General features: G+C 44.9%; 1 protein-coding gene across 2 annotated transcripts in view; it reads right to left on the reverse strand.

The window, feature by feature from the left end:
- Positions 1 to 24,218, reverse strand: part of ubr2 (ubiquitin protein ligase E3 component n-recognin 2) — a 39,870-nt gene that overhangs the window by 13,081 nt on the left and 2,571 nt on the right. The window contains exons 2-32 of one of the 2 annotated variants that reach the window (XM_055902067.1): positions 23,555 to 23,814; positions 23,014 to 23,092; positions 19,947 to 20,057; positions 19,655 to 19,785; positions 19,392 to 19,530; positions 14,761 to 14,823; positions 14,506 to 14,626; positions 14,119 to 14,226; positions 13,779 to 13,867; positions 11,222 to 11,320; positions 8,562 to 8,725; positions 8,306 to 8,405; positions 7,908 to 8,036; positions 7,544 to 7,727; positions 7,328 to 7,389; positions 7,114 to 7,224; positions 6,915 to 6,980; positions 6,688 to 6,810; positions 6,495 to 6,558; positions 6,222 to 6,346; positions 4,610 to 4,662; positions 4,284 to 4,435; positions 3,999 to 4,153; positions 3,765 to 3,867; positions 3,349 to 3,458; positions 3,003 to 3,086; positions 2,715 to 2,896; positions 2,380 to 2,579; positions 2,038 to 2,131; positions 1,671 to 1,829; positions 14 to 105 (exon numbers count right to left, since the gene is read on the reverse strand). In XM_055902067.1, the coding sequence (XP_055758042.1) occupies positions 14 to 105; positions 1,671 to 1,829; positions 2,038 to 2,131; positions 2,380 to 2,579; positions 2,715 to 2,896; positions 3,003 to 3,086; positions 3,349 to 3,458; positions 3,765 to 3,867; positions 3,999 to 4,153; positions 4,284 to 4,435; positions 4,610 to 4,662; positions 6,222 to 6,346; positions 6,495 to 6,558; positions 6,688 to 6,810; positions 6,915 to 6,980; positions 7,114 to 7,224; positions 7,328 to 7,389; positions 7,544 to 7,727; positions 7,908 to 8,036; positions 8,306 to 8,405; positions 8,562 to 8,725; positions 11,222 to 11,320; positions 13,779 to 13,867; positions 14,119 to 14,226; positions 14,506 to 14,626; positions 14,761 to 14,823; positions 19,392 to 19,530; positions 19,655 to 19,785; positions 19,947 to 20,057; positions 23,014 to 23,092; positions 23,555 to 23,814 (3,712 nt within the window). Of the gene's footprint in view, positions 1 to 13; positions 106 to 1,670; positions 1,830 to 2,037; positions 2,132 to 2,379; positions 2,580 to 2,714; positions 2,897 to 3,002; positions 3,087 to 3,348; positions 3,459 to 3,764; positions 3,868 to 3,998; positions 4,154 to 4,283; positions 4,436 to 4,609; positions 4,663 to 6,221; positions 6,347 to 6,494; positions 6,559 to 6,687; positions 6,811 to 6,914; positions 6,981 to 7,113; positions 7,225 to 7,327; positions 7,390 to 7,543; positions 7,728 to 7,907; positions 8,037 to 8,305; positions 8,406 to 8,561; positions 8,726 to 11,043; positions 11,143 to 11,221; positions 11,321 to 13,778; positions 13,868 to 14,118; positions 14,227 to 14,505; positions 14,627 to 14,760; positions 14,824 to 19,391; positions 19,531 to 19,654; positions 19,786 to 19,946; positions 20,058 to 23,013; positions 23,093 to 23,554; positions 23,815 to 24,218 lie in introns of both variants that reach the window. The other variant, XM_055902069.1, reaches the window with a different exon arrangement.

Genomic DNA, 24,218 nt, shown 5'->3' on the forward strand with positions numbered 1-24,218 from the left:
GGAAGGAACTCACCGACGGGCTGGAGTTTCCTGTGGGCAGAGTGCATGGCCTTGATCTGCTGACCACTGATCTTTAGCCACTGACCAAGACCAGGCTGCTCACAACTGGAGAGTGGAAAGAGAAGGCGACTGGTCAGTGGACTGACCTACTCATTGTCACACTTCTGGAGAAGCATACAAATATGGGCTGGCCATTGCTTCTTCATTTGGCATGTTAATAACAAGGCTGTTGGTATACACCGAGTTTACAAAACGCTAGGAACACATTATTGCATTGCACCCCCTTTGGTCGTGGGCATGGACTCTACAAGGTGTAGAAAGCGTTCCATAGGGATGCTGGCCCATGTGGACTCCAATGCTTCCCACGTGGACCTTCCTTGATACATACGGTAAACTGTTGAGTGTGAAAAGAACTGCAACGTTTGACACAAACTAGCGTGCCTGGCACCTACTACCATACTCCGTTCAAAGGCACATCAATCTTTTGTCTTGCCCATTCACCCTCTGAATGGCACACATAACCAAGCCATGTCTCAATTGTCTCAAGGCTTAAAAATCATTCTTTTTCATCTACACTGATTGAAGTGGATTTAACAAGTTACATTAATAAGGGATCATAGCTTTTACCTGGATTCACCTGGTCAGTCTACGTCATGGAAAGAGCAAGTGTTCCTAATGTTTTGTACATGCATCAGAACCATTCTTTGAATAATATTTATTTATTTAACCAGGTAAGTCATTCAGAACATATTTTATTTAACAATAATGACCTGAATTGTATAAAAAGAACAAACACATACATTTGCTAGCATGGTCTTTTCTCTTGAAACCTTTTCTCAGCGTTCTCTATGTGAAAGTGTAAACGATCTGAATGACCTCTGTAGTTGTGGAGGTACCGACTGAGCGTTAGTGCCGAGTGACCTTGCGTGAGAGGAGTGGTACTGTTGACGTCAGAACTCTTTTTTATTTTTTTAAATCCCATTTTCTCCCCAATTTTCATGGTATCCAATCGCTAGTAATTACTACCTTGTCTCATCGCTACAACTCCCGTACGGGCTCGGGAGAGACGAAGGTCGAAAGCCATGCGTCCTCCGAAGCACAACCCAACCAGCCGTACTGCTTCTTAACACAGCGCGCCTCCAACCCGGAAGCCAGCCGCACCAATGTGTCGACGTCAGAACTCTTGAAGGGAATTACACTGGTTTAACTGGGGGGGGATGGACTGGTTGGAGGTGAATGAGAGGCGAGGGACCAGAGTGGGTTCATCTTGTATCAACCGCTAATCAGTGTGTGGTCACTGTGACCCTGTACCAGTCAAGTGTGGTTTCCTGCATCCCAGTAGTCTTAAGCGGATTCCTCTCGTCCCCTTCATCTGCACCGATCTGAAGGAACTGGACGGGTGAAAGCAAATTCCCATTGAGAATTCACTATCTGCATTCACTTATCCATCATTTTCAGATGAGCACAGATAATGGAAAGCAAACCAAATTAGACTATGAGAGATGCACACCAAATTAACGCGCGCGTGTCCTCTGTAGCGGAGTTGGCGCTTGCAACGCTAGGATAGAGGGTTCACCCGTAAGTTAAATGTATGCAGCATGACCAAGTCGCTTTGGGTAAAAGCGACTGCTAAAAGGCATATATTATTATGATATAGTGTGATTGGGTACCTGTTGGAACCCTTGGTGCCGGGGAGCAGTGGAATGACAGTGTTACTGAGGCACTCGCACAGCGGACACAGGAACTCCCCGTTCCCCACATCGTAGCTGGTGTGGACGCGCAGTCGCTGTTGACGCCGCTGCTCCTTGGCCTGCACCGCCTCAAAATACCTGTACAAACACACACACACACACACACACACACACACACACACAGAAGACGACAACTATTGAGTTTTAAACCCAACCAACAGTCAACTCCACAGGCCCACTGAATCCTCAAGATCCAAACGTTCCATTTAACACAACCCCCTGTATGTGTCATACTGCCCTGCCCCAGCGCTGCCCAGGTTGTTGTAGAACCCCGAGTCTGGCTCACCTCTGCCAACAGTGAGAGTGCATGATGTGGCCACAGCTGCCTGTGTGTGTGCCAAACGACAGGTCAGGGTGCATGAAGAGAGGGTCGTAATGCTCTGGAAAACACAAGCAGGTACGTCAAGCAATGCTAGTAGATCATTCACAGACAAAACACAAAGACTATACATCCTTCAATCTGTGGTCTAGGGGATAGGATGAAGTTGCTTCTTGACACTGATCTAAGGTCAGTTTAACCCCCCCCCAATAGTTAAGATTAGGACTTGAGGGAAGGTAAGCTGATCCCAGATCTGTACCTAAGGGCAAATTCTACCCATCTTTGTGCCCTCCAGTCTCTTTCTCTCACCGGGGTCGTGCGGCGGTCTCTTGCGGTTCTTGGACATGACGGTGGAGCGCTGGACGAAGGCAGCCAGCACCATGGCCTTGCTGTCAGCCCTGATCTCCTGCTCCTCCTGGCACAGGATACACGTCACCACCTGCCTCTTCTCCCTGGGACGAGACCTCCTGTGACCCACACACACCAGGGCTGCGTCTGATGAAGTGGGGCTGCAGGAGAGAGAGGGGGGGGCAGGTGAGAGACAGCTTATAGAGCTTGATTGAGTGTAGAGTAGGGATTGGGTGGTGAAATACAAGTGTGTTTGTGTGGTGGGGTGTGTGTGTGTGTGTGTGTGTTGTCAGTACCTGTGCTCCAGTGAGGTAGAGGTGGAGGCATCCAGCTCCTCTAGACTCTGCTGGAAGAGCTCCTTGTTCTCATTGATAAAGTGTCTCTGCATCTCTGACATCTGGGCCATGATCTTCTCCCTGCGCAGGCGAGCCATCTCCGCCTTCCTCTTCCTCTCCGCCTTGTCCTTGTCACACACCATCTGCAGGAAGGGAAGACACAGACGCCATATATTTGTCTATTAAATTCACGAGAAACCAAATAAAATGCCATCTAGGTGCATCTCCTCTTAGATGTGCTCGACCCACCTCTTCCTGACCGTGACTCCCGCTGGCGGTCACCGTATAGGTGGAGGCAGTCAGCTCCCGCATCGTCTTAATGCTGGCCACCATCTGCACAGTGACACAATACTATTACCTCATCAAAAAGTAAGACATCAATATAAACACGAGAACATATCTTCCTATTTTGTCTGACAGAAGTGCTTTTGGATATGCATTTGTATCGAGGGACCACTAGTTGCACGCTGTCCTATGCTGCCTCCTGGTGGCCATGGCATGTACAATATTGCAGTGTACCAACTGAAACACTTGGGTACGGTGTCTTTCTATGAGAGTTGCATTGGTAGGGGAGGTTGTAATAATGTTGACCCACCTTGAGGATCCAGCGGATCATGTCCTTGTGGACCTCCAGGTGAGGGGCGTTCTGTAGGTTCTCTAAGAGGGCCAGGACACTGGCTGTGTTACTGGGGGCTTCCCCTGGTCCTAGGACACACACACACACACACACACACACACACACACACACACACACACACACACACAGCAGTTAAATACAGTAGATAAAAAGTAATGGAAATCAAACTAATGTTGCCCCCCAAAAAATGAATAATAATCTGGGTTTGAATGACCCAGATTATTACTAAGCAACATTACTAAGATTTCTATTTTTCAGCTCTCCTCTCTCAGTTTTACAGTTCAAGAGTGAGAGAGAGAGTTAGCAAAACAGGTCCTGGATTTCAGGCTAACGATAACTGGGACTGGTACCCAGGCTAAGAGGGACTGACTCACGGGAGATTTTGAGGGTGAAGTTGAAAGAGACATCGTGGTCTTCACTGCTGTTCTTCAACTGCTGCTGTTCCTCCAGCAGACCCGTGCCTATCAGGTGGAGCACCTGGAGAGAGAGACACACACACACGTTATTGACAGAGAGGCCTCTAATGTGCCTACAAATAAGCATAGTACGACACTGGAACACGCACACTTTCTCTAACACACGCACAGTGCGGTCCTGGTCTCCCTCACCCTCTGCAGCATGGACTCTGACCAGTGCCCTCCGCTGGGCTCCACGGCCCACTGCAGCACGGCTCCCAGCATCCCCAGCAGCACATCACACTGCAGAATGTTCACCAGGCTGGCAAACAGCGGGGAGAACGGGGGCAGCATCGGAGGAGGCAGGGCTACAACAAACGGATTACTTGATAGACAGCTGAAAGACCACAACCAATCACCACAATAGTTACATAATCAATTCCATTTAGAGATGTGCTTCATGTATATAAAGGCGAGGGTTTCTCTGAGACTCTTTACCCATGTCCTCTCCATTCTGTCGCTTCAGCTTTCTCTGGGCTTCCTCTGCCTTGGACTGGTCAGCTCGGGAGTAGTGGTGGAAGTAGAGGTTGAACTGCTTGGCACACTCTGGCCTGAGCTCATACAGCCCTCTGCCTGTCACGCCAGGCTTCCTGTGGGTACAAAGGACACGAGTGACCAACATCTCACACAACTAGACCCAATGGGCGCATCATACATATCTAATTGTCTTTATTCAGCCAAGTCATCAGGAACAAACTCTTTCACATTAACAATCTGGGTGGTCAGTTTAAACGTCATGTAACAAACTAGAGAAAGCGACTTACTTAAACGAAGCAACACAGTCGATCACCCTCTCCATACCAGTCTCCTTGTTCTCCTAAGGAAGGGAGAACAGTTCAACCTCTCTCCAAACACACCAAGACCGTCGTGAAGAGGGCACGACAAAACCTTTTCCCCCTCAAGAGACTGAAAAGATTTGGCATGGGTCCCCAGATCCTCAAAAAGTTCTACAGCTGCACCATCGAGAGCATCCTGACCGGTTGCATCACCGCCTGGTATGGAAACTGCTCGGCATCTGAACGTAAGGCGCTAGAGGCTAGTACGTACGGCCCAGTGCATCACTGGGGCCAAGCTTCCTGCCATCCAGGACCTAAATAATAATAGGCGGTGTCAGAGGAAAGCCCATAAAATTGTCAGAGACTCCAGTCACCCAAGTTAGACTGTTTTCTCTGCTACCGCACGGTAAGCGGTATCGGAGCGCCAAGTCTGGGACCAAAAGGCTCCTTAACAGCTTCTACCCCCAAGCCATAAGACTGCTGAACAATGAATAAAATGGCCACCGGACTAATACATTGACCCCCTCCATTTGTTTTGTACACTGCTGCTACTCGCTGTTTATTTTCTATACATATAATCACTTCACTTTTACCTACAAGTACAAATTATTACTTTTTATTTTATTTTTTAACTTTAGTTTATTTGGTAAATATTTTCTTAACTCTTCTTGAACTGCACTGTTGGTTAAGGGCTTGTAAGTAAGCATTTCACAGTAAAGTCTACACTTATACATCAAGCTGACTCGCGCTACAGAAACAGGATAGGCTGACCTGCGTCCCAGCTAAGCCAAAGTTTGTGCAAGGCTACTTAATCTCTTGTGGACAGACTATGTAAACATATGACCAAATTACGCACAATTTTAGTTAGACTAGCGTTTGCACCTCTTCTGCACTGCCTAGGTTCACCACTAGGTGTCAGGGTAGTCAAAGAGATACACTATTATTCCACACAGTTAAAAAGTCTCATCCAAAGCTCCAGATGGTGTGTAGATCATGGGAAATGGGAGCGATCAAAGCAGATGCCACGACAGCTTATGTCACTAGTTAAATATCGTTGGCTATGACTCGTTACGAGATATTCCAAGTGAAAACTGCAGTCGGGCAGTCAGCATGAACTTATGTGTGGTGCAAAAAGGAGTGAGGGAGAGCGAGAGAAAGTGAGAAAGAGAGTGAGAGAAATATAGTAAGAGAGAGCAAGAAGGAAAGGAGAGAAACAGATAGACAAAATAACACAGGGGTTAAAGCAACAAACAAAAAAATCCCATGACTGAAACTTAAGTCGATCTCAGATTGTCTAGAAAACTTTTGGCCACATCTTTTTTTAAGACCAATCGGTTTGTCAGAATCATTTGCGGCCCAGAAAAAAAGGGCCGTTTCTACATACTTTCTATTGTTTTAGACATTCGAGTGTGGCCTGGAGTGTTTTTTTACCCCAAAATAATAACCCCCCCCAAAAACAAACCTTTTTATTCAAATCTCATACGTCACAGTGATGGAGAACTTGAACCCTTGCTAACAGATAGACTAAGATAGAGAAAAAGATAGCAAGAGAGGGGGAGACAAGAAAGAGAAAGGGGCAGAAAGCGGAGCAAAGCCTTACGTTCTCAGGCAGGGCCTTGACCAGCTCGCTGTGGGCCATGGGTCTGATACACAGCTGGTGAATGATCTCCCTCTTGATCTCGTCACAGCCTTCCACCTGGCCGACGCCAGCCTCAAAACGCTCACCTGAGACAACAAGCGCGCACACCCATCAGGTACTCCACCGCCGTCGTTAACATAAGGAAAGTCAAACAGAGGCTCCGAGTACACAAACATGATGAAACACACACCAGGCAACAAGTCCTAGTGAGCGGTAGGATAGTGGGGCACTCACCCACAACCATCATGATGAGATGCAGCATCTCCTCTATTAGAGTGTTGTTCTGCTGGACCACGTCCTAACAGAGACGCAGGGAGTCAGGTCGGTCAGAGATGGACACACACACCCCCGCCACACACCTCAACTGAGTGCAAACGGAGTAAAAAAAAGCCAAAAGGACGTTGTCATTGTGAGTGAGAGAGCAGACCTTGTTGGTGTTCTCCCTGTTGTATCTCTTCCTGCAGTCGGCGGAGCTGAAGATGTGGTAGAGCTCGAAGCGGCTCAGGACTATCATCAGGAAGTGGTTGGGATCCATCATGGAAGCTCCGGCCTGGAGTGAACACAAACATAGACGTACACACACACACTTGTTCAAGCCTGTAACACGTTGTTGACCGTTAAGCGTCATTAGGTTGTTAGTTAAAACAAACCGACCTGCAGCATGATGAGGTCCTTGTCAAACATCTCCACTCTGCACTTGACATTGTGGTAGTAGTAGATCTGCAACCAGAGTACACTATGAGCTCTCTTCATTATAAACACCACGAGAACAGCAACACACACCGTGTGTTACAGTTCTGGTATACACCGCAGGGGAAGAAAGGCAATACGGTGGCGGACGAGGCGATTGTACCTGATTCACCAATGAGAAGCCATTTCTCCTCCACATCCCAGCATGCACTTGGGCACAGAGGACCAGGCAGCGAAGGGGGTGTTCTATCAGCATGGGGGGGCTCAGCTCACTCTGTGGACCACACGAGAGACTCATTAGAAGACACACACATTTTGTAAAAGGCAAGCTGAACCTGTTCCAACCGTACACAGAGACACTCCTCCTGCATGCTTACCAGTGGAAGCTGCTCAGGGAATCTGTAGGCCACCTCCATCTTACTGAGGAGAACGTGGAGACCTAAACAGAAAACCAACAGTGACCATGTTAACAATGTGCTGACTCTTCTTCATCAATATCAAAGCCAAAGCATTAGTGGTCTGTCATTCAGCTGTGTGTGTGTGTGTGTGTGTGTGTGTGTGTGTGTGTGTGTGTGTGTGTGTGTGTGTCCTACCTGCAAGTAAGCGGGAAACAGGCAGGTGGATGCTGACTTTCTCCTGAGACACGCAGTAACGGATGGTGTCCACAGAATGTCCACACATGCTCAGTGTGATTGGCTGCTCTCCATCGGTGAAGCCGCTGTGGCAGTGTGTAAGGGCTGTTAGGCACTTCTTATAGGCTTCAATCAGCACACGTTCCTGTACACACACACAAAAACACACAGGGGAAAAAACAATAGGAACACTGGTGAGATAAGGCGGCTGCGTGTTTGTGAGCGAGCGTTTGAGAATGTGAGTTTGTGAGAGAAAGCGAGAGTGTGTACATTCATGTGCATATGAGCGCAACACACACACGCATGTCTACGTCCAGTCACTCACATCTGTGGCGCACCACTCCTGCATCATGGAGATGATATGTGTGAGCTTCATCTGCAGGGTGAAGGCTGCCTCCCACTCAGGCTCCATCTCTATGTGCTGGCCCACCTGCCTCACCACAGGGTCCATGCCCTGAGGTGGGAAAGACAGAAAGCACAGATGCTGCTCAACACTACCCCAAATGAACTAGAAACATGGGATGGATCTAATTACTCTAATCTCCTCCATCTGCTCTGGTGTGAAAGAACTGGGCGGGTGAAAGTACATTTTCCTGCAGGCTAGCTAGGCTACCAACCATCTTATTTGTTCTGTTCCACAGTGCTGCGCAGTCTCAATCATGCCCAGATGGGTTGTAAAATCCCTTTGTCTCCTAACACCACTATAAGGCAACCTGTCCTTACCTGCATGCACTTGAACAGCTCCAGGAAGGTGTCGAGTCCCTCCAGGAACTTCTCCCTGAGTTGGTCACTCCACTCTGTGGGCCGACTGATGAGGACGTACCTGCGCACACAGCAACAACATTGTTTACAACCCATTCCGAAACACACACTCCACAGCGGTCAGTATGCTGGCTTTGATTAACACTCACACAACTAATCTACACACACTGTTATATTGCCCAGAGTGTGTGTGTGTGTGTGTGCGCGCGCATCTTACTTGAGGTCTCCAATGAGGCTCTGTACGCGGCGGAACTTGAAGGCCTGCTGGGCGGTGTAGCGCTCAAACTGGAAGCGGCCCTGCAGGTCACGATGGCGCAGGTGGTCCACAAAAGTCCTGATGATTGTGGTCATCAGGTTCTCCTCTGTTATCAGCATGCGCGCCTGGGCCGGGGAAAGGAAGAGGTTCAGGGAGCCTCAAGTAGCAGGAGTCATTCTGGAGTCAAATCCTTACTACACACAATCTAAGCAAATCTATGTAAAAACGTGACAATACACTACAGCCTTAAAGTAACTGTCCAGTGGAAATGGCACTTGTTAAAAGTTAATATTCTGTTAACTCATACCAAAATAATGTTGGTGGTGACTCCTATACTCACTCCTATGTGGCCAAAGGATACATTGTATCGCAAACTGACCATTTAAAAAAATGCTTGCCATTTCCTCAGAGGAGCTAGCCAATCAGCAGTCTACTCGGGTGAATATTTTTAATGACCGGTATAACACCCAGACCAAGCCAACACAGAAATGCTTCTTTTTAACATACTTCATTACCATTTTCTAGAAGGAAAACCATGTACACTCATTTGTATTAATTATAGGTGATTGAAATCTGGTAACACTGGACAGTTACTTTATATTACACTACAGCATACAATTGGAATAGCATACGATTCTTTAACATTTTCATATCTATGACATGGGTATAGTTATTACGACATGAAATGGGATGTTGACTGTATAATGTCGTTAAGAAAAAAATCATATATCTAACGTCAGTATAGCATGCCACACCCTTTTCAAGGAATCAATGTTGAGAATGGAGCTATTCGGAACGTAACTAAGATGGCATGATTTAGATCAGTGGTTCCCAAACTGTGGGGTCGGCGGGGAACTCAGTCCGGTTTAGGGCTGTTACGATGATCGTATTACCACCACAGTGGTCTTGTAAAAGTCTTGTAAATTAGGGTTATTTTAGATGACACCTAGCTATATAGTTGCTAACTAAAGCTACTGTAACAGGTGTAGTTTTGCTGTGTTTTTGGGAAAGAACATTGTTTGCATCAAATCCATCAGCTTGCTAGCTTTTTTTACGACCAGCACTGTTCAGAGCTTGAGGAAGGGCAGGTGCGCGAGACAACTTTACCAGCATCATAGCATACGATCGATTAATTGTTGCGACATGAAATACGAGTGATAATTTACGTAGTTACACTAATGAACGTGTTAAATTATGTCACGAGTCATGACCACAGTCAAATTCCATGTGGCCTTTTAGTCATTGTAAATAGAATAGGCTTCTCCAAGCTCTGATGTTGCGCAACATTTCTATAGGCTATGCAATTGCATGAGAGGAGGTTGATGGCCTCTTAAAAAGAGGAGGATCCCATCAGCTTTCTAAAGACTAGGCCTACTATATTTATTTTCAACTTCCCTAATATTAAAGGACACTACTTTGTTTACAAAAGGAGCATCACCTACCTGACTGCCATGACAATGAACCATGGGAATAGAGTACTATTTAAGTGCTCTCCTCCCCCCCCATGCCCCCTGTTCCGAGACAGGTGCATGATCATGGTCCGTTCTAAATCAAAACTAATTTAACACATATATTATTTTGTATATGTAAAGACAACATTAAATTAAGAAAAGTTTGATTGGTGACAATATTAGCCTATCACTTATGAACAACATATTAACACTTGTGAATGATGCCCAGCTTGTGTGCAGTAAGGCAAGAAACAGAGCATGTCTTTGTCGACTTTTTCAAATCAGTTCCACACCTCATGTAGCCTAGCCCATAGGCCTAAATGCTTTGATAAGTTTTGTAAAGTGGCCAAATAACTTCTTAAAATTAAGCACATTAATCTGTTTTACAACCGGTGTAGAGCCTAACTGGCATACATAGGCGGCACGTGAGTTTCAAGTTTGGGGAAGATAATTGTCACCATAGAAATGCACATTTATAATAAAGCATTACATGCATAATCACATTTCCGGTCACTTTTGAGAACAGCGTTTTGCCGCTAATTGATTGTATTTTGGAACATTCACGCTTATAACCTACTACATATTAGTAGAAGGTGTGCGCATTGATGCTCTCATAACATGAAGAAATAGCCTAATAGTTTATCAAAATTTGTGTAGAATTGCAGGAAATAAGCTTTAAAAACTTCCAAAATTCTCTCCACCAAGAGAGGTGTGAACAGTTTGTGTCATGAACAGTGCTTGTGCCCATAGAAATAGACGTGGCGTGTGTGTGTGTGAGCGCGTGCCGAGGGGAAGGGATGTTCCACAATGCTGGAAGGGCCCCCCCTCCCTCAAGTGAAAAAGTTTGGGAACCTCTGACTTAAATGGCCATAGTTTCTCTCTATGGACATGACATCATCCATACTAAGTCTAAGATCCCTGAGGTTTTCAGCATGCGTCCCATCTCGGATGGTACTATCTTATCTCACCCCGACCCTGCGGCCCGTACTCACCAGGGAGGGCACTGTGAACATTTGCACGGAGAGGTCAGTGACTGAGAACTCCCTGTCGTGGTCATCTTTCACATAGTCGCTCTGCAAGCGCTCATAATTCTAATGGTGTTGGCATGTGGAAGACAAGAGAAGAAGAGAAGGTGTGTGTGTGGTCAGGCGTGGGATTGGGGTTACTCACCATGGTGGGGACGGTGAAGAGCTGAACTGACAGAGAGGTCACTGACACTACACGCTCGTGATCATCCTCCATAAAATCTGTCTGGAGGCGCCGGTAATTCTAAACGACAAGGGGGACATTCACCTCCTGGTCAAAGGGCGTGGGCCCCTTTCCCTCTCCTTAACCCCCCCCCCCAAAAAAAATTTCTAAGCTCCCAGGAGAAGTAACCCCTAGACACAGATCTAGGATCAGCTTACTCCAAATCAAAAAACCTTAACCATTTGGGAGGAAAGCAAAACTGACCTCAGATCAGTGTCTAAGGGCAACTTCATCCTTCTCCCCGTTAAGCTTCTGAAGCCCTCCTGCCCTTGAACAGCCAGGTCTCCGAAAGCATAGATATAGAATCCCAGAATAGCATCAGACCAATTGTGTCCAATCAAAGTTTGGGTTTAAATACTCCTCCACGTAAGATTTTGAGCAGCCCATCTTATCCAACATCCTGGCTTCGAGTCTAAGCTCATGCGACCTAGTGAGCGGATATATCTATGCTCTCAGGTTCAGCTCAGGAGACCTGTAGAGTCTTGGCCCCGAGTGTGTGTGTGTGTGAGAGCAGAGCAGACTTTGGGGTCAGACAGGGACCGGGAGTGTGTGGGCCTGAGTTACACGCCAAGCAGGCTGAGAGGAAAGCCACCCAGGAGGACTGGTTAAAGGATGTGATGTAGTTAGTGCCCCCATTGAGGCCTTGTGCCAACACATTCATACAATACAGTCTTCCGTCATATCAAACTTCAATTCAAGACAGTGTCCAATTTTCTGCAATAGCTACACCATACATTTACATTTGAGACATTGAGCTAGCACTTACAGTTGAAGTCAAAAGATTACATACACTTAGGATGGAGTCATTAAAACTAGTTTTTCAACCACTCCACAAATTTCTTGTTAACAAACTATAGTTTTGTCAAGTCGGTTAGGACATCTACTTTGTGCATGACACAAGTCATTTTTCCAATAATTGGTTACAGACAGATTATTTCACTTGATCACAATCGCAGTGGGTCAGAAGTTTAGATACACTAAGTTGACTGTGCCTTTAAACAGTTTGGAAAATTCCAGAAAATTATGTCATGGCTTTAGAAGCTTCTGATAGGCTAATTGACATCATTTGAGTCAATTGGAGGTGTACCTGTGGATGTATTTCAAGGCCTACCTTCAAACTCAGTGCCTCTTTACTTGACATCATGGGAAAATCAAAAGAAAACAGCCAAGACCTCCACAAGTCTGGTTCATCCTTGAGCAATTTCCAAACGCCTGAAGGTACCACGTTCATCTGTACAAACAATGGGACCACGCAGCTGTCATACCGCTCAGGAAGGAAACACGTTCTGTCTCCTAGAGATGAACATACTTTGGTGCGAAAAGTGAGAATCAATCCCAGAACAACAGCAAAGAACCTTGTGAAGCTGCTGGAGGAAACAGGTACAAAAGTATCTGTCGCCACAGTAAAACGAGTCCTATATCGACATAACCTGAAAGGCCACAGTTTGCAACTGCACATGGGGACAAAGATCTTACTTTTTGGAGAAATGTCCTCTGGTCTGATGAAACAAAAATGTAACTGTGTTTGGCCATAATGACCATCGTTATGTTTGGAGGAAAAAACGGGGAGGCTTGCAAGCCGAAGAACACCATCCCAACCGTGAAGCACTGGGGTGGCAACATCATGTTGTGGGGTTGCTTTGCTGCAGGAGGGACTTCACATAATAGATGGCATCATGATGGGGAGAAATTACGTGGATATAGTGAAGCAACATCTCAAGACATCAGTCAGGAAGTTAAAGCTTGGTCACAAATGGGTCTTCCAAATGGACAATGACCCCAAGCATACTTCCAAAGTTGTGGCAAAATGGTTTAAGGACAACAAAGGCAAGGTATTGGAGTGGCCATCACAAAGCCCTGACCTCAATCCTACAGAAAATGTGTGGGCAGAACTGAAAAAGCGTGTGCAAGCAAGGAGGCCTACAAACCTGACTTAGTTACACCAGCTCTGTCAGGAGGAATGGGCCAAAATTCACCCAACTTATTGTGGGAACCTTAAACATTTGACCCAAGTAAAACATTTTAAAGGCAATGCTACCAGATACTAATTGAGTGTATGTAAACTTCTGACCCACTGGGAATGTTATGAAAGAAATAAAAGCTGAAAAAAATAACTACTATTATTCTGACATTTCACATTCTTAAACTAAAGTGGTGACCCTAACTGACCTAAAACAGGGAATTTTTTACTAGGATTAAACGTCGGGAATTGTGAAAAACTGAGTTTAAATGTATTTGGCTAAAGTGTATGTAAACTTCCAACTACAACTGTATGTACATCAGGATTAAGTCCTTGCCCCTGCTGATGTGATGTTGACACATTAGTTCCTCATTAAAAAGGGGGCCAGCTGGAGACGCAGGTTCACAATAGCGCCTCCAGTGCTTATAACGCAGAATGCACTGTGACTTTCCACATAGCTGTGTTACATTAGATGGCCATACTGGTCCTTCAAATCAAGGGTCAAAAGAAGAGGCTTACTTTTGCAAACTGGATAGCAAATAGCTTCTTGTATTTGAGGTCCATGAGAAGGCTGCTCATAAAGAGCTGGTGGTAGACATTCCTGGCCCCTGGAGTGGAAAACAGGTATTACTTAGAACAACAGTACTCAGGGAAAGGCTGTTCATGTTTTACGTGCATTGCAGGAGAAAGGGGGTGGGAGGGGGTCAGTCAATGCCATCCCAATTCAATCAAATCTCAAAGTAAATAGACATTTGCCATTTCTTTTCAATGAGGATTTTTCAATTATTGCATTGAATTGAAATGTAATTGTCCCCAACCCTGGCAGGAGAACTAAAAGGACGCATTTCCTCCTCCTCACCTTTCCACATCTTGGAGTCACAGAGCATGAGTGTGTCCACCAGGGAGGAGTTCTCTCCCTCTGGCCCTCTCTCCAGGCCCACCTGACACAGGATCCTCCTCAGAGCATCTACACACACAGAGCATACACAAGTGGTGTCAATGGGCCTCGGGCAAACACACACAAGGATACAAAAACAAAGCAAACAAGGATGTGTGGCGGGTCTTTAGCAAAAGTAAAGACTGACGTGAACAAAACTTATTTTTCCTCCAATAAACCACTGATGAAGCGGATTTTTTTTAAAGATTGCGGGTTAAATTCTTTATATTTCAAGAGGATACGGAATGTACAATCCAACGGCAGTTAGACATACTTCACATGCAGCTTGGAAAGAGGAAGGAGACTCACCTGAGTATCCTATGACGTGGCCCAGCCAGTGGAGGGCTTTGAGAGCAAAGCACTGGTGAGCCACCACCGAGGAGTGCATTACCTGGACCCTCAAGGGCTTTGACTGACGACTCGTGTTCCTCTGCAGACGCACAGATTAATACACTCGTGAAAAATGACATGGTTTAATTGGTGGCAGCGGTGGGATGTGAGCATCTGTCATCTCATGACAATTTCAATGGAGATACATCCAGCTGCCCAGACCATGCGACTCACCACAATGACTGACTTGGCCTGCTCACAGAACGCGAAGTCGCCAAAGCGCACTGATTTCCTTCCCTGTATAGCAGAAGATACAAGAGAATGATTATACACATATGAAGTAGGGCTGGGAATTGCCAGGGACCTCACGATACGATATCACGATACTTGGGTGCCGATGCGATATGTACTGCGATTCTTACAATTCTATATGTATTGTGATTGGATACCAAAATTTTATTGTAATGATGTTCCAAATATATTGCTCAATATTTTTTTCATTTTACTTAACTTATCTAGGATAGGGGGCAGCATTTTCACGTTTGGATGAAAAGCGTGCCCAGAGTAAACTGCCTCCTACTCAGTCCCAGATGCTAATATATGCATATTATTATTAGTATTGGATAGGAAACACTCTGACGTTTCTAAAACTGTTTGAATCATGTCTGTGACTATAACAGAACTTATTTGGCAGGCAAAACCCAGAGGACAAACCATTCAGATTGGGTTTTTTGAGGTCACTCTCCTTTCAATGTCTTTTCATTGGGAATCCAGATTTCTAAGGGACCTTCCTGCAGTTCCTATCGCTTCCACTGGATGTCAACAGTCTTTAGAAATTAGTTGAGGTTTTTCCTTTGAGAAATGAAGAAGTAGCCATGTTCAGAATGAGGCTCCAGTGAAGTGTACTGTTTGTTAGAGGCGCGTGACCAGAAAGCATGCTACACATTGTTTTCCTCCGGTATTGAACACAGATCATCCCGTCTTCAATTTTAATCGATTATTTACATTAAAAAACACCTAAAGTTGTATTACAAAAGTAGTTTCAAATGTTTGGACAAAGCTTACAGGTAACTTTTGAGATATTTTGTAGTCACATTGTGCAAGTTGGAACCGGTGTTTTTCTGGATCAAACGCTCCAAATAAATGGACATTTTGGATATATATCGACGGAATTAATCGAACAAAAGGACCATTTGTGATGTTTATGGGACATATTGGAGTGCCAACAGAAGAAGTTCGTCAAAGGTAAGGCATGAATTATATCTTTAGTTCTGCGTTTTGTGTCGCGCCGGGAGGGTTGAAATACGATGGTCTGTGATTGTTAGCTGGGATGCTATCCTCAGATAATAGCATTGTTTGCTTTCGCCGTAAATAATTTATTGAATCTGACATGTTGGCTGTATTCACAACAAGTGTAGCTTTAATTTGGTATATTGAATGTGTGATATCATGAAAGTTTAATTTTTATAGTAATTTATTTGAATTTGGCGCTCTGCATTTTCACTGGATGTTGGCCAGGTGGGACGCTACCGTCCCACATATCCCAGAGAGGTTAACTAGGCAAGTCAGATAAGAACAAATTCTTATTTACAATGACGGCCTCGACCGGCCAAACCCGGACGACGCTGGACCAACATCTGTGCTCTGACGCTGTGCTCCGCCCTATGGGACTCCCAATCACGGCTGTTTGTGATAAAGCCGGGAATCGAACCAGGGTGTCGGTAGTGACGCCTCTAGCACCGAGATGCAGTGCCTTAGCCCGCTGCGCCACTCGGGAGCCCTGTAAGTCTGCTGTTTTTGATCAGGGAAATAAAAGCTCTGAAAACATGTTGGCTCACTATTTCAAAAGAAGATGGAAAACAAGCTATAGGATGAAAAAAAAGGCGTTTGAGGATGTACAGCCAGCCGACTAGCGCTAGCTAACCCTACCTGCTAGGGATGCACGATATATCGTTAAGCATATCGGAATCGGACGAAATTAGCTAGAAATGCCAACATCGGCTCTATGTCTAGTTTAACGCCGATGTGAAAAACCGATGTCAAAGCTGACGTGCATACCTATATAACGTAGGCAGATGACGTAATGACGCCACCGAAAAATACAGCGCTACACATGCAACAGCATTCCTAACCTAGCCCACAATGTCTCTGTGTGGATCTATTTTTCAAGTGTCAAAGGAAGATAACAAAAAGGCCATATGCAATGTTTGTGCTGCTATTATTTCCCAAGGGCAGAAAGTGAAATCCTTCAATACCACAAACCTAATTACTCATTTGAAAGTGCATGACCCCCAGACGTGCAGCGACTACTTAGAACAAAAGCAGAAAAAAAACTAAGCGCACACTTCCAACAACTAAACAAGTTCAAGTCCAGCAGTCATTTGAAAGAGTAAGAACATTTCAGTGAGACAACTCAAAGGCGAAATCCATTAACGGCAAGATAATGACATTTATTGTCCATGACAATCAACCGTTCTCTGTCGTGGATGATGTTGGCTTTCGCCGACTGGTCGAGCACCGAGCCCCGGTACACACTACCAAGTAGGCGCTATTTTTTACATGTTGCCCTACCGGAGTTACACAGTATTGTTGAAACGCACATCCATGAGCGTCACTGCTATTAGCTTCACGACTGACATTTGGACCAGCGATGTCAGCCCCATGACAATGCGGAGTCTGACAGCAGAGTGGGTCGACGAGGATTTCGTACTGTGGAAAGCCGTATTGCATACTCAAGAATGTGCTGGTTTTCATACCGCTGCTGCCATTTCAATGGCATTTGAGAACATGTTTGGAATAAAGTACACACTGTGCTACCTGATAATGCACATGACAAAAGCTTTGGAAGAATGCAGAGTTGCCAGTTTTCCATGCATAGCACACATGCTGCAACTGGCTGTGAACGAACGTGTTTTGGACCAACGCAGCATATCTGACAGTGGCAACAGGTAGGAAGATAGTGAGTCATTTTAAAACGCTAGCATGCAGCCGGCTGCAAGCAATACAGGAGCAGCTTGGAATAAAAAAGAGAAGGCTTAAGCAAGACATTTACACCAGTTGGAACAGTACTTTTTACATGACGGAGAGCCTGCTTGAACAAAAACGAGAACGTGGCCCTTACGCAGCCGACTGAGTTACCTGCAACAATCAGTACAAACCAGTGGACTCTAATCGAAAACATGAACACACCCCGAGATCCATTCGAACAACTGATTCGAGAAATAAGCTACGTCGGCAGCAGACGTGATACCCTCCGTCATGGCATTGAAACACCTGCTCAACAAAACTGCCGACACAGACCGTGGGGTTAAAACTCGCAAAAGTACTCGACTAGAGACTGTGAACAAGCGATTCGGTGGCATTCTCTCTGAGCCTCTTTACTGTGTCGCCACCATGGTCGATGCTAGGTACAAGGACCGCTACTTAGATGCAGACAAGAAACAGGGTTTACGTGAAATGTTAGACACCGCTGGACAAGATGGAAACGGACAGTGACAATGCGCACCAAGGAAGAGGACCCACGACAGAAGAAGCCACGGACAGACAGAGCTGAAACTTGCTTGACATACATGATGAAATCCTGCTTGAAAATGAAACGACGGAACAACTAAACAGCACAGCAAGTAAATTAAATAAATAGGTTTTGATTATGTTTTACTGGGAATGGGGACATACGTAAATTCCAACAAAAGAACTTTTTGGTCAGTGTGTGTCTCAGAGAGAGACGTGTTGTATTTGCATTTTCTGTTACTACATCGGCCAACATTTGCCCATATTGATCTATGCCTAATGATCCTTGAGAATGCAAGAATAATGCAATATGTTGTATTTAATGTACTAACCCCCTTTCCCATTATTTGCAGATACTAGCATACCAGAACCTACTATTACCAGGAATGAAGATGCACTTGGATACTGGAGAAGTAACAAGCAACGTGTAGCAAGTATCTTGGTGCTCCCTGTACTAGCGCGGACAGTGAGCACCTTTTCAGTGCGGCTTCACACATTGTAGACGGAAAAAGAAACGGACTCTCTCGTGACAAAGCCGAGCAGGTCCTCTTTGTGAAGAAAAACCTCCCCCAAATGTTAAAATTGTAAATGGGCAGTCATATTGTAACCCAATCATCTATAGGCACTGGGGGGGGAAATGACTAAGCCCGATGGCTTTTCTGTTGTTTTTTCATGGCTGGTATAGGTCAAGATTTTCATTTAATTTAAAACAAAGCAGTTTTGTTTTTGTTTATTTATTTCCTAAATGAAAGATGAGATGTGTTGTAAATTTGCTCTCATTTTACTAGTCAAGTCCGCTGAGCACATTTGAAAAGCTGAAGTTGTGCCATTTATAGCAGCTCAAGACAGCCTAGAGACAGTCATATTTTCAAGCAGTTAAAGCTAAAATGATTAACTGCATTTTAGTTTCAACCAATATTTATTTCAAAGCACTTTTAAGTTTCTCCATAGAGTCAAGATTAGATAGTGAGAAGAGCCACCAGCAACTTAACCATCTTTGTAATGCGGGGCAGCTCAACTATTTGTGTCATGAATATCTGTTGTGCTAATAAAATACATTCATGGATGTCATTTTTCTCAATTACAAGTTATTAAACAATCTGTTCCTAACTGAACATATGACACCTTGTTTCAACTACTTAACTGCTCTAGAATGCTTAAAAGGCCGCTAAAATGTAAAATATTGGTTATTGGTATCGGACAAAAATGTAATATCGGTGCATCCCTACTACTTACAGTAGTAAAATAATGTTTAACTAATTAATACCTGGAGTCAAATAGAGATAAACTGCAATATGTAACTATAAATGTCCCCCCCCCCCCCATCACTAATATGAAGCCATTAACACACTCACATCTCTGTCCACTGTGGTGGCGAAGCTGACTGCTTCTTTCTGGGTGCAGTTGACAGCCTTCTGGAGGGTGTAGATGACTTGCTCGTAGGTGTGCACCTCGTCATTGAAGAGCATGCAGTAATAGGTGTCCCCTCGGTCTCTGACAAATCAAAAAGACATGAATATCAACTGGCTAGAGATGAAAACCCTTTTGTTGTCATGACGACCAGCAAGAACATGACATGTGATCACAAATGACTTCCTGTGTGCGGGTGTGTACGTACGGAGGCTCTAGGCCCGGGGGCAGCTCGTCCTCCTTGTCCCAGGTGAGCATGTCCACGGCGTATTTCAGCACAATAGAGAAGACATTGTAACAGCGGGCAATCATGTCTGTTGACAGGTGGGCAAGGGGATCCTGCAAATACAATCAAATTATGTGTCAACCTCAAAGAATGATTAAAGTGGCAATTAGCAATCTGTAACATAATGTGTAGTAACAGCAGTGAATGAACTGTGTACTTCTATTAGATGTGAATGAGACATGATATACATTCGCAGTGGCTGAGAGCTGCTCACCTCCTGACAAGAGTCACTGATGTTGGGCTCATGTTTCTGACAGTAAGGGCCCTTCTTCCAGGCCTCTGTGTCTCCACAATCACAGAAACCCCCTCCCCCAGAGGTCGTCATCTGAAGGGGAGACGATATGTGAGGCAAGACAACACAAGTACATGTACACAGTCATACGCAGCAGACAGAAGCTTCTGGATGGTTTACATTTGAAAGACGACAACAATGACCATCTTCTACATCACCTGCATTGCCTTTAAATTGTTTCACATGAGTAAAACGTTTTTGGGTAGCCTTCCACACACTTCCCACAATAAGTTGGGTGAATTTTGGCTCATTCCTCCTAACAGAGCTGGTGTAACTGAGTCAGGTTTGTAGGGCTCCTTGCTCGCATACGGTTTTTCAGTTCTGCCCACACATTTTCTATGGGATTGAGGTCAGGGCTTTGTGATGGCCACTCCAATACCTTGACTTTGTTATCCTTAAGCCATTTTGCCACAAATTTGGAAGTATGCTTGGGGTCATTGTCCATTTGGAAGACCCATTTGTGACCAAGCTTTAAACTTCCTGACTGATGTCTTGAGATGTTGAGTCAATATATCCACAATCCCCCCCCCCCCCCCCCCCCCCCCCCCCCCCCTCATGATGCCATCTATTATGTGAAGTGCACCAGTCCCTCCTGCAGCAAAGCACCACCACATGATGGTGCCACCCCTGTGTTTCACAGTTGGGATGGTGTTCTTCGACTTGAAAGCCTACCCCTTTCTCCTCCAAACATAACAATGGTCATTATGGCCAAACAGTTCTATTTTTGTTTCATCAGACCAAAGGACATTTCTCCAAAATGTACAATATCTGTCCCCACGTGCAGTTGCAAACCGTAGTCTGGATTTTTTTATGGCGGTTTTGGAGTAGCTTCCTTCCTGAGCGGCCTTTGAGGTTACATCGATATAGGACTCGTTTTACTGTGGATATAGATACTTTTGTACCCGTTTCCTTCAGCATCTTCACAAGGTCCTTTGCTGTTGTTCTGGGATTGATTTGCACTTTTCGCACCAAAGTACGTCCATCTCTAGGAGACAGAACGTGTCTCCTTCCTGAGCAGTATGATGGCTGCGTGGTCCCATGGTGTTTATACTTGCGTATGATTGTTTGCACAGATGAACGTGGTACCTTCAGGTGTTTGGAAATTGCTCCCAAGGATGAACCAGACTTGTGGAGGTCTGCAATTTTCTTTGAGGTCTTGGCTGATTTATTTGGATTTTCCCATGATGTCAAGCAAAGTGGCACTGAGTTTGAAATACATCTACAGGTACATCTCCAATTGACTCAAATTATGTCAATTAACCTATCAGAAGCTTCTAAATCCTTGACATCGTTTTCTGGAATTTTCCAAGCTGTTTAAAGGCACAGTCAACTTAGTGCATGTAAACTTCTGACCCACTGGAACTGTGATACAATGAAATAATCTGTCTGTAACCAATTGTTCGAAAAATTACTTGTGTCATGCACAAAGTAGATGTCCTAACCGACTTGCAAAAACTATAGGTCGTTAACAAGAAATTTGTGGAGTGGTTGAAAAACGAGTTTTAATGACTCCAACATAAGTGCATGTAAACTTCCGACTTCAACTGTACATACATCTTCCTGCCCTGAAGTAGTGTTTTAGAATGTTCTAGAACACAAACAAAGGGGAGTAAGACAAACCAGAATGCATAAGTAAGCACTCAAGGTCATATTTTCCGCAGATCAATTCACCCTACCCCCCAATCCTAACCTTAACTGTTAGTAGGCCTAAAAACTACAGTATATACCTGACCCTGTATCAGTAGTTAGGGGCAACTTGTACCTACTCTTGGGTGAACAGAGCTTGAGACCTGAGGAGAGGTGCACCCATCCTGCGGCTCACATGGCAGGAGAGTGGCAAGCCAGGCCCAAATGGGATTAGCCTGCCTGATCCTCAGCCTGGATTCAGAGCAGCAACTGGGTGACACGTCTCATGGCAATCACCCACTCACACTTACCTACCCATTCAGAGACAGAGCTTCTACTGAAACCTAGGCAGTAGTGCTGAGCGATTTGTGCTTTTTGAGGTCGGTTCCGTTTTGGTTCGATTATTTTTTATTATTATTATGAAATAATTATATTACAATATTAGAGCTTTTAATGGATATTCCAAAGCCAAAAATAGTGAACATTCAATTGCCAAAACATCGAAAATATTCCATCATCTGTGTCAGGTCCACATTGGGTAGACATCAATAGAAGAAAATAGGAAATGACTATGAAATATAATATTTCAGTTGTGTATATTACATAATGTACTGTCTTTAGTCATCCTATTTCGCTGGCCTGCCTAAGTATGCTGCAGAGCTGTCTGCCAAAATACATTTGACTAGTTCTTCAAAGTAAATAAGGCATTCTTTCACAAACCGTCTCTGTCCCTCTCATCGTTGTGTACATTTCTCTCTCATGCGGTCTGTGTGCATATAACCTAACGTAGCAGGCGTAAAAGTGTATCCTTCCAAAGATTTGTATATAATGATGAGATACTCATGTTTCTGCCCTAACAATGGAAGTCGTTGTCCCAAAGGCAGGCGACAAGCTTAGGTCCAAAATAAGCCCATAGAAATGTATTGGGCTTATTTATTTTGGACAGATTTTGGCAAGAGTGAAACCTCTCGCTTCGCCTCTCCTCTCTGATCTGTCCCTGTACGAGCTGGGAAAAAACAGGCGCAATGGATTATGGTCATTGTGGTTAATTACCATGGGTATGCGCTGAACTAGGTTGAATATGTGCTTAATGAAAACTACAACTCCCTTCAGCCCAGCGTCCCACATAGTTTTTGACTTCTCTCGTGAATGATTTCTCTGTAGAGAAAAGGCACGTTGGGCTCACAAATAAAAAATAAAATAAATAAATGGAATTCAAGTTGTCGAACCAACGTGGGTCAATTAGTTGTTTCATAAACAAAATGACAGTTAATGGCTCAGCACTACTAGCCATTGTTTGGGCTGTTGGCCTGCTTATACTGAACCCTTGAGTGTATGATAGAGGTTGTGTGGTCCTTCTTACCCTGTAGCGATGTTCTTTATGCACACTGCCCAGGAAACACTGCATACAAAGCACACAGGTGGGGTCTGCAGCACATTCCCTGCAGGAGAGAGAGCTAGACTGTGAGAGAAGCAGGAGGGACAGCAACAGTACCTAACATTGTCTTCCAAGGTTCCACCAGGTCATGTCTTGATCCCATGCTACCCTCTTACTCAATGCCAATACAAAGGAGGAGTTGTTCAGGAAAAATAAAAACAATACTCATGGAATGGATGTTCAATTAGGCTATACAGCACATACAGTACAATAAGCATGGGAGTGCATTGCAATGGCTTTCCATTGAACACACACTTGGGTGTGTATGGAATTAGCTAGTATGGTCAAGCTGATCCTGTAAACGGAAGTGACCTCGACCTTATCGAGACAGCACCGCTTACCAGGAAGCTTACGGTTTGACCTGAGACTTAACACAGTACCAACCTGACCCAATTCACAGGAAAGGACAGCTAGCATACGTATGCGTGTCTGTCTACCTGTCTAACGAGACCTCAACTACCCCCACCTGCATGAGTAGGTGGGCTCTCCCACTCTGAAGACGTGTCCACAGAGCTGTGATGGCTGGTTGTTCTGCTCCAGCTTGGCAAGGCCCGTGGATGGGTCCTCCCCACACAGGTACCACTCTAGAGGGGCCTGCAGCAGCAGCTGGGCCAGCAGGTCCTCACTCTGGGGGTTCAGGTTGGGCCCCAGGCAGTAGATCTTGGGTACATAGCGGGCCAGGTGCTGGTACACCTCCTTGTACAGGTCGGTCACTTGGAGCCATGTCTGTGTAAAGGGGGGGTAACAGTGAGACATGAACATTACAACAAACCTGTTGTTAGCTTTTCAGACTGGAAGGCATTGAACACAGTCCAGGTCCAACTTGTATGAATTTGACTTAGTTATATGGGGTGGTCTTTATTGTATGATGAGCAGAGCTGAATCTTGAACGATGAACATACATATGTTAGACTACATGCAGGGCTCTGTACTGCGACCATTTAGTCGCATTTTGCCACCCTTTGACTTGGCAGTGAATTTTTTTAATTTTAAATCATACTGGTTGCATCGGCGTGAGCTGCACATTCTATATGGTCACCTCACTCCAAACATCCTATTTTTTATTAGGAGGCAAAAACATGGTCAGTAAGTGCATTAGCCTCATGTTTCCTGTAATGAAAGTATCTGGC

Source organism: Salvelinus fontinalis, chromosome 37 (genome assembly GCF_029448725.1).
Source record: "Salvelinus fontinalis isolate EN_2023a chromosome 37, ASM2944872v1, whole genome shotgun sequence".
NCBI lineage: Eukaryota > Metazoa > Chordata > Actinopteri > Salmoniformes > Salmonidae > Salvelinus > Salvelinus fontinalis.